This window comes from Macrobrachium rosenbergii, chromosome 2, assembly GCF_040412425.1.
Source record: "Macrobrachium rosenbergii isolate ZJJX-2024 chromosome 2, ASM4041242v1, whole genome shotgun sequence".
Taxonomy (NCBI): Eukaryota; Metazoa; Arthropoda; class Malacostraca; order Decapoda; family Palaemonidae; genus Macrobrachium; species Macrobrachium rosenbergii.
Genome location: NC_089742.1, coordinates 15,925,668 through 15,942,104, shown reverse-complemented (window position 1 = coordinate 15,942,104; position 16,437 = coordinate 15,925,668). Strand labels below are relative to the sequence as shown.

The 16,437-nt window shown below is 34.5% G+C and overlaps 1 protein-coding gene across 2 annotated transcripts in view; it reads left to right on the top strand.

Annotated features, from left to right (window-relative positions):
* Positions 1-2,343: 2,343 nt before the first annotated feature.
* Positions 2,344-16,437, top strand: part of LOC136843794 (uncharacterized) — a 79,850-nt gene continuing 65,756 nt past the window's right edge. The window contains exons 1-2 of one of the 2 annotated variants that reach the window (XM_067112545.1): positions 2,344-2,478; positions 3,278-3,348. In XM_067112545.1, coding sequence (XP_066968646.1) covers positions 2,475-2,478; positions 3,278-3,348 — 75 coding nt within the window. In that variant the 5' untranslated portion in view covers positions 2,344-2,474. Of the gene's footprint in view, positions 2,616-3,277; positions 3,349-16,437 lie in introns of both variants that reach the window. The other variant, XM_067112536.1, reaches the window with a different exon arrangement.

The window sequence follows — 16,437 nt, the reverse complement described above, 5'->3', positions numbered from 1 at the left end:
ATATATATATATATATATATATATATATATATATATATATATATATATATATATATATATATATATATATATATATATATATATATATATATATATATATATATATATATATATATATATATATATGTGTGTGTGTGTGTATATATATGTGTATATATAAAGCAGCTGATGAAATTATATATATATATATATATATATATATATATATATATATATATATATATATATATATATATATATATATATATATAAAATTTCATTCATTCAGCTGCTTTATATACCACACACTTCTGTCACGCTCTCGATCTGTCTTGAACATTTAGGCCCTTCCTTTTCAACACCTCTTCTACTTACCTTTAAAGCCCACTCTAGGTGTTCTCGTCTCTCCTTCCATCACCTACGAAACTGTAATTTTTTCATCATCTTATAGCTCTCTATTTTATCCACAAGGCCATTACCGTCTCTCAACCACCATAGATATTTTTCATTTTTTCTCAACTTTTCCCCACTTCTGCTTCTACATTTCGTGCCAATTAAATCCTTTTCATATTACATATACTACAGAAAGAAGTGTAGTTAACAGATTCAAACTAAACCATTCCATCAAATCAGGACTTCATTCCTCTCCGACAGCATCCTCCCATTTGCATGTTTTAATTTGATAGCCATTTGTTCCGAAGCCTTCGGCTCTGCATTCATTTCAGTGTTGAACAAGTTATTGTCGACTGTTTTCAATCACCTTCTCTTGCCTTTTGCTTTCTTCTCTATTTCTTCTTGACTACCCTATGAGTCCTTTTCTATACATATACATGATTTCTATATTTAGCTAGAAAGGTTTTTCATTAACTAAAAAACCATATAATAAAATATCCTATGCTTGCACGTTAATTCTATCTAGTACTTTACTTTTCAGATCTTTTTTATTGAATGTTACCCACAGGGAAAGTGTTTAGTGTTCATTCTTAGGAAATGTTCATGTGTTCCTTATCATCTAAATGACAGGTACTAATTAAGCATAAATGTGTCACAATGTCACAGAATAAAGACTGCGAAATTGTTATATCTGGTTTTAACTTCCTCTGGAGAAAGAAAATTACGGAACCCAAAATTTCGGACTTTTGACAGATTTTAGAAGTCCCGGGAAAATATGGACACTGAGGCAACACTAAAGCTTTGGAATAGTCTCCCAAACCCCGTGTTTTCGACACTACTACTCGTGTATTTGGTGTTTGTTAGTCGGTTAGGGTCTAGAGGTCCATGTCAGGCTTCCTATTTCCTTCACGCTGTACTGACGTCAGGACTTCTAAATCCATACCAGCAACCGCTAAGCGCGCGAAATTTTTGATCTTCAGTATAATTCTAAATCAGTTTCACAACAGCTGTTTATCGATGTGTATTTATTGGGCTAAGCGCTAGGACCTACGAGGTCATTCAGCGCTGAAACGGAAATTGACTGCAAAAAGTTTTGGAAGGTGTAACAGGAGGAAAACCTTGCAGTTGCACTATGAATCAATTGTTAGGAGAGGATGGAAGTAAGATGGATGAAAAAGAATATGAACGAAGGTACAGTAACAGGAATGAAAGGGGTTGCAGCTAGGGGCCGAAGGGACGCTGCAAAGAACCTTAAACAGTGCCTACAATGCACCGCATTAGGTGCACTGACGGCAAACCCCCTACGGGGTTTTTGTTTACTCTTGTTATATTCAAAGGTATAGATCTTCTCAACTTTGCCCAAAGAGCTAATTACTACTTCAAGCGTTTGTGTATTTTGAATACTATATAATATTAACAATTATTTGTTATGTTCTTATTCATAAAGTTCTTTAGAACTAGTTTGTAACATCTGTCGCCAAAGACAAATGCCCCTCACAACCGCAAATACATCCCGATCGATTGGCAAAGGAAAACAAGTTATGTAATAATTCATGCCAAATATTTTCTTCTTTATCAGATATTTTCCTCTTTCCCCTTATCCTACCTTGTAATGTGTGGTCACTATTCTGAAAAGAAGCGCTTCTGTGAAGTAAAAAAAAAAAAAAAATAGCTAATACAATCGGAGGAAAAAACTGGAAATAAGTTCAGAAAAGGAAGGACCGACGCCCTACAACTGCTGTGATATAGGGAAGGTCGTTCAGTGAGTATTCAGCCGACGACGCAGTCGGTGTCGATTTCTGAGCTGTTGCCGAATAGTGAGGGGCTTGTAACCCTTTACGACAAGAGGAAAAATGTCCATAATGCATTGTCATAATGCAACAATTATTAGAAAAAAAGGCTAACAGACGTTCAGTGTGCGAAGGTGATACAAGCTTACGCATGTCACGCACGAGGTGGTTTACGGCAACAGCATCTCAGCTGATGCCAGAAGTTCGATAATTTCGTGTCGGGATGTTGCGTGGTGAATGGCCGAACAAAGCACTTGCTCATGATACTCTTAGGAATATTTAAAACACGGTCTTGGCTGCCACTAGATTTGGATGTGTAAGCAGAAAAATGTATTCTGTTTTTTATCTGTAAAACAATGTGATGTAATTGCAGAATCTAGGAAGTGATCAGCTGAAGAATTAGAATTTTGTCCATCTTCACAATGAGCACAATCGAGGACATAAATAGGAACAGTAAGTTGGGGATGGTTCCTCTTGCACATGTTACGCAAAAGTGGGCGTTACTCGAGATTTCATGCGTGAGTGTGTGGATGGGTTCTGGTCGAAAATCATTTATGTTTAATCATACACGGCAATGATTCGTTTTTAGTTCATTTGTATTTAATTTGTATATCTTTTCAGATTACACACACACACGCACACACACATATATATATGTATATATGTGTGTTATAGATATGTATATATGTGTTTATACATACATATATAATATATATATATATATATATATATATATATATATATATATATATATATATATATATATATATATATATATATATATATATATATATATATATATATATATATATATATATATATATATATATATATATATATATATATATATATATATATATATATATATATATATATATATATATATATATATATATATATATATATATATATATATATATATATATATATATATATATATATATAGTGTTTTTATGTGCGCGTGTAATTTACCATCTTGTTCGCATCTCAGAGTTGGTTGTGTAAAACGTACGATACTTAACTTCAGAATTGCATTATTTCTTATGACATTCTAATGGAAATATAATTGTCAGAACTTAGTTACATGATAATTTTCCTTTTCTTTTGTTTTACAGTTACTTATGTTTCGGGACCGGAAGGCCAGACGGTCGTTATAGTTCCTGCGAGGGGAGAAACAACGGAAGAGGTAAAGAAACACTTTTGCGCGAAGAGAGAGAGAGAGAGAGAGAGAGAGAGAGAGAGAGAGAGAGAGAGAGGAGAGAAAACTGAGTTAAGATAAATGTAGTATAGCAGTTTGAACTGAACATTTACAAGAACAAATAATATAGGATTAAATTGAAACCAGTTTAATGATATATTAGAGAGAGAGAGAGTTAGAGAGATATAGAGATAGAGATATATATATATATATATAGATGATAGATGAACCGATGTAATATACCAATAGAAAATATATATAGAGGTTAATAAGAAAGTTCTTTATAAATGGAGATAGAGAATTAGAAAGAGCAGTGATACCATTTTGAACTGAAAGCATTGTTTATATATAACAAACTATTATTTGGGGTTCAATAAAACCAGTTTAATGATATATATATATATATATATATATATATATATATATATATATATATATATATATATATATATATATATATATATATATATATATATATATATATATATATATATATGTGTGTGTGTGTGTGTGTGTGTGTGTGTGTAATGGGGAAGGTATTCACTTCTTATAAACTGTCTGTGTACTGCTTGCTGTCACTTCCGTGGGAACAAGTTGCTCGATAATTACTAACTATGCTGAAGCTTCTCTTGTCGTGCTCAGATGTCGGCCATCTTTCAAATTTTCACAAGTTCTCCTTTTATACATTTTGGTTAAATGGAATTTATGTTTCCCCTTAAATACATTTTTTTAGTCTTTAAGCTGTATAGTTTTTCCACCTTTCAATGGGTAGTAGTGACCGAGTCTTTATCTTAAAAGGCACATTGTACAATTCTTGGACTTAGAATTTCACCTGGACTATGGGCATTCAGAAATTTTATATAAGTTCACAAGTCCGTTCGAGCTTTCACTGTCACCTCTCCACACATCTCGCACGCTCCCTGCCCTGATGCCTTTTCTCAACTGACTCCAGAGCCTTCGCATTAGTTAGGGGAAAATCTGTCAAATTTTGTGACTTTGCCGCAAATGAGGAAAAAAATGTGAAACTTGGCACAGATTTATATCTTTGATATAGAAGCATTTTTATCCTAAAGGGCAAAGGTTTAAAGGTCAAGGTTAAATAGAGTATAAAGGTCAAACTACAATAAACAGCCATAATCTAGTATTCAGAGGGCGTAGATATCTAAGTTTGTTTTTAAAATACTACAATGAATGCTAAAATGATAAAACATACCTCAGAATCTATCTACAACCCTCTCTTGTTATAAAAATTATTTTGAGAAGGTCAATAAAAAAAGGTATTTACCAAGCGGGTGATCTTAAACATTCATAAACAAATTTTTCTAATGATTGCATGAGAATTTTGTGTCATCCTCCTCCTCCTCATACATATCATCATGATCATCACCATCATTATCCTCATGATCAACATGATCATGATCATCATCATCATCATCATCGCCACCAACAAAATCTTCATCAATGTCTTCATCTTCATTCTTGTCCTCATCAGCAGCAATGTAACAACATTTTATTATTATTATTATTATTATTATTATTATTATTATTATTATTATTATTATTATTATTTTTTATTTTTTTATTTTTATTATTATTATTATTATTATTATTATTATTATTATTATTATTATTAATAATAATAATAATAATAATAATAATAATAATAAAAATAATAATAATAATAATAATAATAATAATAATAATAATAATAATAATAATAATAATTTTGTAATTTGTACACCAATCAGGTTATGTTCATCTTTCAGGATATGAAACGAGATCATGGATCCTGGAAGCTGTTTTTTGTGCAAGGGATCATCTCAAAAAAATTTAGTGTGTCCCCTAAATCGTGTGTCAGGTGGAGCTGCAAAGGCGTATGAAACAGTGCTATCATGACTGACTGAATTTGAAAAACTGGGAAGTCTGCCTAAAGACATTCTGTGCAAACCGAGTGAACTTACTGTAGAGGATTGCGTGTGTAATAAGGCCAGATGGCACAAGGAATGCTATGATAAAGTGTCAGTTAGGTCTCTTCAGAGAGCAAAAGCTAAAATCGTTCAGCAAACATCAAATCAGTCTGAATAGCCATCATCATCAAAATCAAAAGACGCCACTGAACCAAAGCCCAGGCTTTCAGGAAGGTGTAGAACTACATCAGATGATAAAGAATGCATATTTTGTGGACAATTAGGGAAAACTATCCTTCACCGGGTGTCAACTATATCCCAGGATGGCAACATTAAGTTGGGAATTCAAATTTTTCAGGATTATGAAATTATGGCTAGATTACCTCCTGGGGGTGATCTTATGGCAGCCGATGCAGTTTATCACTTGCAGTCCCTAACAACCTTCAACAATCGAGAGTGTAGCAAGCAACGAGAAGTACACCGGAAGTCTAATTTCAAAGCACAGACTGCTGGTTTCAAGCTCTTGAGGAGAGGTATGGTGAAATCAGCTTGGGAGATGCAGAAGGTAAAAAATATTTCAAGCTGAAAGACCTGAGGGAGAGACTGGTTGAGGCATTGGTAAAACGTGGATATGAGGCAAGTTATGTTCATCACACTCGACTGAAAGAGGCCATTATTGGTCGTTTTCCTGGGATAAGAGAGGAGACTGGTGGAAAAAATGTGCTGTTTGTTTTACCTGACTCTATGAAGGACATTATGAAAGCTGCAAGTACTGGCACTGCAGAAAGCGATTCCCGGATCCTAGCTAAAGCTGCAGCTATTATTCACAAAGATATTGAAGATGGACCTTTGTGGAATTTCAGTGGGGAGTTTGAAGACAACTGCCAAGAGAAGACCATTCCTCTAGCTTTGACATTCTTTCTTCGGATGGCTCTTGAAGGACCTGCACTGAAGCGTGAACAGAGCCAGTCAGTATTAACTATTGGTCAACTGATGATTTATAACTGCTTGTCAAAAAGGGCAATATCTAACAAGATCAAACGCCGTACACTTCCATTGACTACTTTTCTTGGTCTTTACTGCCATTCACAATTTAGGAACAAGGAATTTATCAACTTTCTTAATAATATTGGCCTCTCTGACAACTACAAAAAAGTAATTCAGTATGAAAGACTAGTAGTCTCCGCTCTGTCCAAGAAATTCAAATTGTAGGGTGTTGTTTGCCCTCAAAATATTCAGAAAGGTATTTTCACTGCGGGTGCAATAGCACGTGCACTCCCATTTTTTCATGCATTCACCGGATGTGACACGGTGTCTGCATTTTTTGGAAAAGGAAAGGTAATGGCTTGGAACACATGGGCAAAATTAGGTGAGGAATTAACTGAAGTAATGGGTAGTTTAACATCTAAAGACCTCAGACCTATCACTTCAGAAGATCAAGCGTTTAAAACTCTCCAAAAATTCACATGTAAGTTGTATGACCAAGCCACTGACTTGGAAGATGTCAGTATACTAAGGGAAGCAATGTTCTGTCGAAAGACCCAGAGAGTTGAGTGCCTTCCGCCAACTCAAGATGCTTTACTACTCTATTCCAACAGATCTCTCTACCAAGCCTAATATTTGGGCCAGAAGTGACTACCCATTACTGAATATCCCCTCACCAGCAGATTATGGGTGGAAGACAGATGCAGACTCCAAATCACGGATTCCTCGGTGGACATCACAGCTACCCTTTTCTCCACCACAACACTGCAAGTGCAAACAAACCTGCAGTTCTTGCATCTGCACAAAGTCTTCTCTGTCCTGCACTCGACTTTGGAGTTGTTCCTGTATTGAATAACTTAATAACTAGTGAATCTTAGAGACATCGCAGTGCACAATATGAGAAGACGATAACCTATTATTATCGATACTTCTAAAGCTGGAAGCATCCAAAAAAATTGAAATATATATTTTTTAAACTATCCTCAACCTTTCACAATTCAATTTTAAATGTGATTTTGATATAGCATCCAGTGCTTTTATGATAGCACTTCTGTCAATATGCTAGCATTCTATATTAATATTTCGTTATTATCCTCAGCATTTTTAGTATGCATATAGGCTATAATGTTTCACATTGCATGATTGTATAGATTTTTCTAATTCCTGAAATGGAATATATATATATATATATATATATATATATATATATATATATATATATATATATATATATATATATATATATATATATATATTTTTTATACATAATTTCTAAATATGTTTTGGAAGAATTAAATTTCTAAAAAATTTTGGAAGAATTAAAGAAAAGAAATTCGTGTTGTTTGTTAGATAAATGAAAGTAAGTAACTATTATTTCCAATTCCTCGCTTGTCGTTCTGTCCGTTTTACACTTCTATATGTTTTTTTTTTTTGGAACAAGTATCACCTTAATTTTATTTTGTACTTCTAAAATGTCTTGTTTAACCTTGTTTTATCAAATTTGCCCTTTTTAAGAGATCATACTATCATTCAAAAACTGAATCTTCAATCGGAAAAAAATTAGCGGAGATTTTTTTTTTTATCCATTATCTGTCTTTAAATAAAAAAAAAGTCCTGATGGATAAAATTAGTTCTATTCTTTTCTTTTCTCACAAAATGGGGATTATTTTGAGACCAAAACCACATTTATAGGCCTTCTGAAGGCTGAAATATAGCTACTTATCGCCAAATGAACTTTATGACCTGGCTGACCTTGACCCTGACCTTAAAACTTTTGCCCTTTAGGACCAAAATGTTTCTACTACCAAAACATACTACTGTTCCAAGTTTCATGTTTTTTTCCACATTTGCGCAACTTGGCAGTTTTTCCCCTGACTATATATATAGGTATGGGTTCGATGTCTAAATCTGATATAATTTTCCCAAGTTTCGTCCAGATGGGCTTCCCTTTTCCATTAATGTTTCACGTTTATTTGTCTATACAATTTGTTCAACGGTCGTTATCGAGTTAATGTTGTGGTGTGCGAGAGGTCACCGGACGAGGTCAAGATCTAAATTAGTTCATCTTTTTGCCAAGTGCTGTATGAGGTAAACACTGATTCGCAGGCGACGAACGGTTAAACTCGGCATCTGTTATCACTTAGTTTCGTTAACGTCTTTTCTGTTTTGCTTTTTCTGTCTTTATCAGTGATTTTCTGTATGCCCTTGTGCGTATATCAAAGTATTTAGTTTATTCAATTATAGACTTGATTCTATTATAATCTCGACCAGCTACCCAGCTGACTCCGGCAGCTCTAGCTAAACTAAAGCAAAAATAATATATCCACGAGGACTCCTAACACATGCTTCTTAGGAAAATCACATTTTATAGGATAACTTTAAAACATTAAATTGAATATAAAACAATAATTTCTTCAATCAAATTGAATAAGATATTCAAATGTACTTGTAAAACAAAATAGAATTTGCTATCCAAGTTACATAGTCATTACTCAGTCCTCAGTCCTATGCTATTCAGGTGGATACCGCCCTACTATTTATGGAATTTGACGAATAAATATTTTTTCTTCTCTTCTGATGACGACGAAAGTCAAAGTATTTCTTGGTTGATCATGCGAAGGGGGATGTAGGCTTGACGGTTACCTTCTCGACTTTGTACTTCTTGAAACGTCCTGGAGGAATATCCCTGTGTAATTGTATGTGTCACAGTGTGTTATTTTTGTTTTTATGCAAATTTATTTTGACTTCTTTCATGTGACAATTAGTATTTTTCTCGTATGACAAGTTTTGTATGTTCATTATTCAACATTAAAGGTATGATTGGCAACTCAAAGAAAGTGGTAGGAGATTAGTACTTCCAAATTTTTTCTATATTTATTGTAACAACAGTTAGTAAGTTTTCGTTAATTAAAATCTTCTAAACAAGTGAATAAGATAAGTGTGTTAGTTATTGTAATAAAATCTGAATTAATGGTAAAAGAATTTTCTTTACTGAATTTATTTAATGTCTATCTTAACCCCTTTCCTTTATTTTTGTGTCTAGGAAATTGCTTCTTAAAGTTATTAGTCGTGCTTGGTTAGAAAAATAAGATATAATTGTTAAACTCCTTGAAATGATTACATTACATTTAAAAATTTACTTACAATCCCTCGTTTCGTAAATACTCCCCTTATAGTCAAAGAAAAAGTAAATTCGAAGTTAGAGCTCTTAACCCCAAATTTTTGCTACAAAACCAACTAATCAAAGTAAGAATTGCAACAATACAAAAAAAATTTATTCCTAAGTCAACCGATGAAAGTAAACTTAGCAATAAAGAAATCAATTACAGGAAATAATAGGATGACTGATGGGTTTGTTCTTATAATTACTGAAATGTGACTCTTCTATTTCGTAGGTTATACCAAGTTCTTTCTTCTGAAATTTCCTTCTTTTTATTCTTCAGTCATTTCTGGTTCTTTGACTTCTTTAGTTCTCTTGGCTTTGTCTTTATTTATCCAAAATCACGCATCTTCTAATGATTCAGCATACGTGAAAAGTATTTGGTTGTTTATTCTCGTCACTTTCACTTTTGTCTCTTGTACGTCTATGACTCTGTACGGACCTGTGAATTTAGTGGCAAATTTATAATTAATTCCACTTCTTACTTCCTTCTTGATGTAAACTTCATCCCCTATCTTGTAATCCACTGGCTTTAATCCTTCTTGATGTTTGTCGATCATGATCTGGGCTTCTTCTAGATTCTTGTGTAACTGTTTATGAATTACCTTAAAATTGCTAATTCTTATCTTCATGACATCTTAAGAATAATTTGGCTGTATTGGCCGATTCAGCCATGCATATGGTAATCTTGGTTCATATCCCATCAAAGCTTTTATGGGCGTTGCTTGAGTACCGGAATGATTTCTAGCATTTAACGACAACTGGACTAAAGGTAAATTGATATCCCATTCAGGATCCTGTCCTACTGTATGCCTTAATGCATCTAGAACCTTTCTGTTATTTCTTTCTACTAAACCATTGCTAGCTGGATGATATGGTTGTATTGTTACTTTCTCTACTTTGAATGCATCACAAATTTCTTGTACTAGTGAATTATTGAATTCGGTACCATTGTCAGGTATTATAAGATGTGGGGCGGAATATCTACAAAATATTTTGTCAAAGAGAGCGACTGCACATCCTTTAGCTCCTTTTCCTGTTATTGGTATTAGCTCTGTATACCTGGTAAGTGCATCTATACACACTAGTATATTCTTCTTCCCTTTACTCGTGGTATGCAAGTTAGTGATGAGATCTATTGATACTCTTTCGAATGGAGTTTGTGGAATGGGATACTTCCCTAGCGGTACTTCTTTATCTGTTTTTCCTTTATAGCTGTTACAAGTACTGCAGCTTTTCACATAGTTGCTAACATCTTTGTAGATTCCCTTCCAATGGAAAGATCCTTTAATCAATCTAACTGTCTCATCTCTTCCTGGGTGTGCTCTTATGTCATCATCATGAATCACTTCAATAACTTTACTTCTCAGGCTCTTAGGTACTATTCTTTTGTGAGTTACACCTTGAAAAGACTTAAATGGGTCATATTCTTCACACATCCAGACTAATACGTTGTCTATGATATTCACTGCATCTATGGGACATCTAATTTTCTTACTCAATTCTATTTGCTCTTGCTGATCAAATTCCTTCTTATTTTCTACAAATCTGAAAATTTCTTTCAAATCTTCATCCTCTCTTTGTTTTCTTATGAAGTTTTGCTTGGAAAGTTCTTCTGTGTAATGCACGGTAAATACATTGCATATGGGTCACTTGTTTTCGTTTCTTGGCTAATCATATTTGCACTATCTCCTTGTGAAATGTATCTTGACAATGCGTCTGCTACTTTATTTGTTTTCCCTGGCACACATTTCATTTTTATGTCACAATCTTGGGCAGTCATAAACCATCGAACTCTACGTCCGGAAAATTCGGATTTTTGAGCATTTCTACTGCAGCTGAATGATCAGTGAATACAGTTATTTTATAGCCAAAGATTATGCATCTGAAGTGCTTCAAGGCGTCTATTATGGCTAAAGACTCTAGGTCTGTTACTGAGGAATTTATGAGGAATACACTTCTGTTGGTTTTAGTTTTCTACTGTAATAAGCTTTAGCTTGATATTTGTTATCATGTCTTTGCATTAAGCATGCTCCTATACTAGTACGGCTTGCGTCCGTTTGCCTAGAGGAATTCTTTATTAAAATCTGGAAAACTAAGTACTGGTGGGTGTGTCAATCTTTCTTTCAGTTCATCAAATTCCTTCTGCTGTTCTTTTAATAACTCAGTCAGTGGAGCTTTTATGGTAGCAAAATCTTTTATAAACTTTCGGTAAAATCCTGCCAAACCCAAGAATGATTTTACGTCTTTCTTACAATTAGGTGTAGGATACTCTTTGATTGACTTAATCTTTAAGTCATTTACCTCAACACCTTTTTCACTTAAATTATGCCCCCAAGTAGTCTATTTTCCTTCTGAGGAAATTGCACTTTTTCAACTTTAGTTTTAGATTTGCTATCCTCAATCGTTTTAGGACTTCTCTCACTAGTCTTATGTGTTCTTCAATTGTATCTGTTGCTATTACCAAATCGTCTATATAACAATGTACATCCTTGCCTAATAAATCACATAAAATCTTATCCATTAATCTCATAAATGTTACTTGGCTTGACTTTAGACCAAAAGGCATTCTCACATATTGGTATCTGTCATTACTAGCGGAAAAAGCTGTCAAAGTCTTACTTTCTTTGTCTAAAGGAATTTGTAAAAATCCTTGCAACAAATCTATTGTGGTGAAATATTTCTTGGCTCCAATGGTTGTGATAAGAGCTCTCATGGATGGCATTGGATAAGGATCATTCTCAGTTATCTTATTTAACCTTCTAAAACCTACAACTACTCCGTATGTTTTATCTTTCTTTGGAACTAGCAAAAGTGGAAAAGACCAAGGAGATTTTATGGTTCTATCTTCCCTTGCTTCTTCATCTGTTGCACTTCTCTTTCAATAATCTCTTTCTGGGAATGTGCTACTCTATAAGCAGGTATGCAGATTGGCTTAGTATTCTGTGGAATATCTATTCTATGGGTTATCTCTCTTGCATTGCCAAGGGTGTCTCCCTCTATGGCGACTATATCACTATATTCACTGAGTAAATCAGTGAGTTTCTCTCTAGCAGAGCCTTCCTCGATGTCTTTCAAGTGGGTCCATATCTTTGCTTTTCTCAATTCTGTTTCATGAGTTGGATTTTTGTTCTCTATGTCAATTGCTGCTACTGTTTCCTTTTCTAATACTTGAATAGGGAAAGTATATACTTCTGCTAAACCTATTTCTGTACCTTGTGATAGCCTAACTTTTCCTCCTCTGTTATTTATAACTTGTAAAGCTATCTTACCTTGCCTGGTTTCGTGTAGGCTGGAGGAATAATGTATTCCATTTACTTGTGCTCCTTTTGTAAGGGTTAGAACTTCTTTTCCTTCATATTATGGATTTACTGTGCATTCCATCCAGGTGCTTTCTCCTGGTTTAAGTCTTAATTCTCTGTTTAATTTCAGGTAAGTTTCCTGGTTAGATTCTATTGTAGGTTATTGCTGATTAGTTGTGCATTCGTGTTAAATACTTGATATCCCTTTCCTGTGTTATCTTTTTTTAAGATACTTTTCAGTAAGGAGGTTTTCTAAGCTTGGTTTCTTCTAATCGTTTTACACAGTGGTATTCTACAATTCCTATTCTTACTGCTAATCACTAATTGTTCTCTAGATGCGTCAATTGTGATTCCTTCTCTAGCCATAGTTGGATAACCAATCAATAGGTGTGCAAATGCAAAATGAATTCCCCTTGCTACTAGAACTTTTCCTTAAAAGGGATTCTTCCTAACCTAAAAGGTAAATCAATTTGTCCTACTAGTTCTATTTTGTTCCCTAAACATCTGTGATTTTACAATCTACTACTGGGTTTAAGCTTAAATGAGGAAAATATGCCTCATACACCTTTTCAGACATTATATTCTTGGGACTTCCTGTATCAAAGAATACGGCTAAAGGCTTTTCTAAACCAACATGGGCGGGAAATATAGGTCTATAACTATATTCATTTATTACATTAATTTTGCTAATACACTTAGTTTGGCTTAAGGGTGATGCTATAGTCTTTTCTTCTACTAAGTAGGAATGTCCACGATACCAGTGATACAAAAATTTACTGTCGAGTCGTCTGATAACTCTTGGTCTAGTTGGTATATATACTAGGCTTGCAGTTTGGTCGTTGTTCTGATCTCTATAACTTCTTATCTGTGGAGACTGACTACGATCTCTACCTCTACCTTGTGACTGTGATCTATGTCTAGGTCTACTCTTACAATCTCTGGCTCTGTCCTGTTTTCTTATGGTAAGGACAATAAGCTGTTCCATAGCATTCACTTGCGTAATGCCCTCTCTTTTGGCAGTTGTAACATGTAACTGTCGAAGGTCTTCCTTGATATGTGTTATCTGGACTCCTATTCTGATTTCTAGCTGGCGTTCTAGATCTCCTATTCTGATGGCTAAGTTCCCCTCTCTCTTGTCCTACAGTAACTAAAGGTCTGTATTGATCATTCCCTTCAGGATTTCTACCTAAAATTTTCCTCACTTCATTTTCAATTTCAATGACATCGTCTTCTAAACCCCAAGTACGATTCGTCTTTCCAATAGCCTTTGAGGGTAGGCTTCCCAACAGCAAAGCTAACCCAAACAGACTATGGCAGTTTTCAATTGTTATTACCTCTTGACCTCCTAAAGTCGTTGACCATGGACTGTCTGCAACCAAATGGCTCCATTCCTTAAATGGCTAAATAACTGAGGATTCATTCTGAGGTAGTTTTTTTTTTTTTTGTCTACTCTCCATCCTTGAACTATCTTTGCGAGGCTGATAACAGGATCTCTTTCGCCTACTGTGGAATATATTCTCCTCAGGTATTGCTTTAGTTCTTCCCAATTCTTAACTCTACTATAGGCACTAGAGTGAATGTGACATCGTATATCTCCTGATGACAAATCTAGATAGGCTTTGGCTTCATTTAATCTGTCTGTGTCTGTTCCAGCTATGTTATTCGAATAGGTTTCTACTTGCTCAATCCATGTTTCTAGATTACAAGCATCGTGTTCTCCTTTTCTTCCTCAAACCTTAATAATATGGTCACTCGCATGTTTGGTGGAGGTGAAGGAGTAGCAGTAGCCATTGTCAATTGTTTTGTTTGACTTCTCTTATGAACAAGAGTTCTTACTTTCTTATTACGTGCCGATCCCTTTCTGTTCATTTACTCATTAATGGCAGGTAAATTCTTAAATATTAAACATAACTGAATTGAGATTAAGTTATGACAATAGTATCTAAATAAAAAAATTAAAGACAAACCAGGTCTAAAAAACTATTAAAAAAATTCATAAATACTTCAGTTGAACTAAATTAAATTGAAAAATCACTTTAAATTTACAAAAAAAATCTAAACATCTCCCTTAATTACAATCAAATAAAATAGAATAAAATACAATATAGGTTAGTAAATAAAATATTGGAAAAGTCTTGGTAATTGATTAGTACTGATCAGTAAAACAGAAAATTTGTTGCCAAAGAATTTAAGTATCTAATGAATCTCAAAGTACAAGTCTTTTGTGTTTTGAAAATGTCAAACAGTAGTACTCACATCATGTTAACTTTAATAAAATGAATGAAATCTTATGTTTTGTGTATTTATGTGAGGATATTCAAGGACTTACCTTTGCCGTCTTCGAATCAGGGCGTCGTTCAGTGGTCGTACGATTTTCTTGGCTCCCTTACTGGGATGGAGACATCAGGAAAACGTATAACTTCTTGCGTTGGTGTTGCTGGGGCCTCTTGTCCTTTTCTCTCTTTTGCGAATTGCAAAGGAAATGAGCGCGTCGGCTATTGCGTGGAATTCCTCTCTCTCTCACTGAGTGAAACTGCGTATCTTCTTGAATTCGGTCGTAAAATTTGTCTTCTGCTTCTGTGTTGGATGCACTAATGTCCTTCTTCACGGAAATCGATGATTGCGGAGCTTCTCTGTGGCTAAATTGTCTTTTAAATTTTAAACTGTCTTAATTTTCGGAGTGGAGATTCGCGTGTGGAGTGACTGAATCTTCGGTGGAACACTTATAATTGGTTACACTTTGTAACTGACTTTATAAGGAAAACAACTTTCACTTATTTTGATATGTTCGATCTTGTCTTATCACAAGCTTCGCTGGATTTGCTTGAAGATGGTCTGTAGTTTTAGAGATAGCGCACACTAATTGTCTCTTCTTGTTATCGGCTGTGGAATTCGGAAAAATCCCCTAAGCTGCCACCAAAAAATTCTGTAATGGGGAAGGTATTCACTTCGTGTAAACTGTCAGTTGTACTGCTTGCTTTCACTCCCATAGGAACAAGTTGCTCGATAATTAACAATGCTAGATGTCGGCTATCTTTCAAATTTCCACAAGTTCTCCTTTTATACATTTTGGTTAAATGAAATTTGTGTTTCCACTTAAATTCATTCATTTAGTCTTTAAGTTGCATAATTTTTCCACCTTTCTATGGGTGGTAGTGACCGAGTCTTTATCTTAAAAGGCACATTGTAAAATTCTTGGACTTAGAATTTCACTTGGACTATGGGCATTCAGAAATTTTATATAAGTTCACAAGTCTGTTCGAGCTTTCACTGCCACCTCTCCACACATCTCGCACACGCCTTGCCCTGATGCCTTTTCTCAAATGACTCTGCTTCCAGAGCCTTCGTATATATGGGTATGGGTTCGATGCCTAAATCTGATATAATTTCACAGGTTTCGTCCGGATGGGCTTCCCTTTTCCATTAACGTTTCACGTTTAATTGTCTATACAATCGTTCAACGGTCGTTATCGAGTTGATGTTGTGGTGTGCGAGAGGCCATCGGGCGAGGTCAAGATCTAAATTAATTCATCTTTTTGCCATGTGTTGTATGAGGTAAACACTTTGATTCGCAGGTGACGAACGGTTAAACTCGGCATCTGTTATCACTTAGTTTCGTTAACGTCTTTTCTGTTTTGCTCTCTCTCTCTCTCTCTTTATCAGTGATTGTCTGTATGTCCTTGTGCATATATCAAAATATTTAGTTTATTCAATTATAGACTCG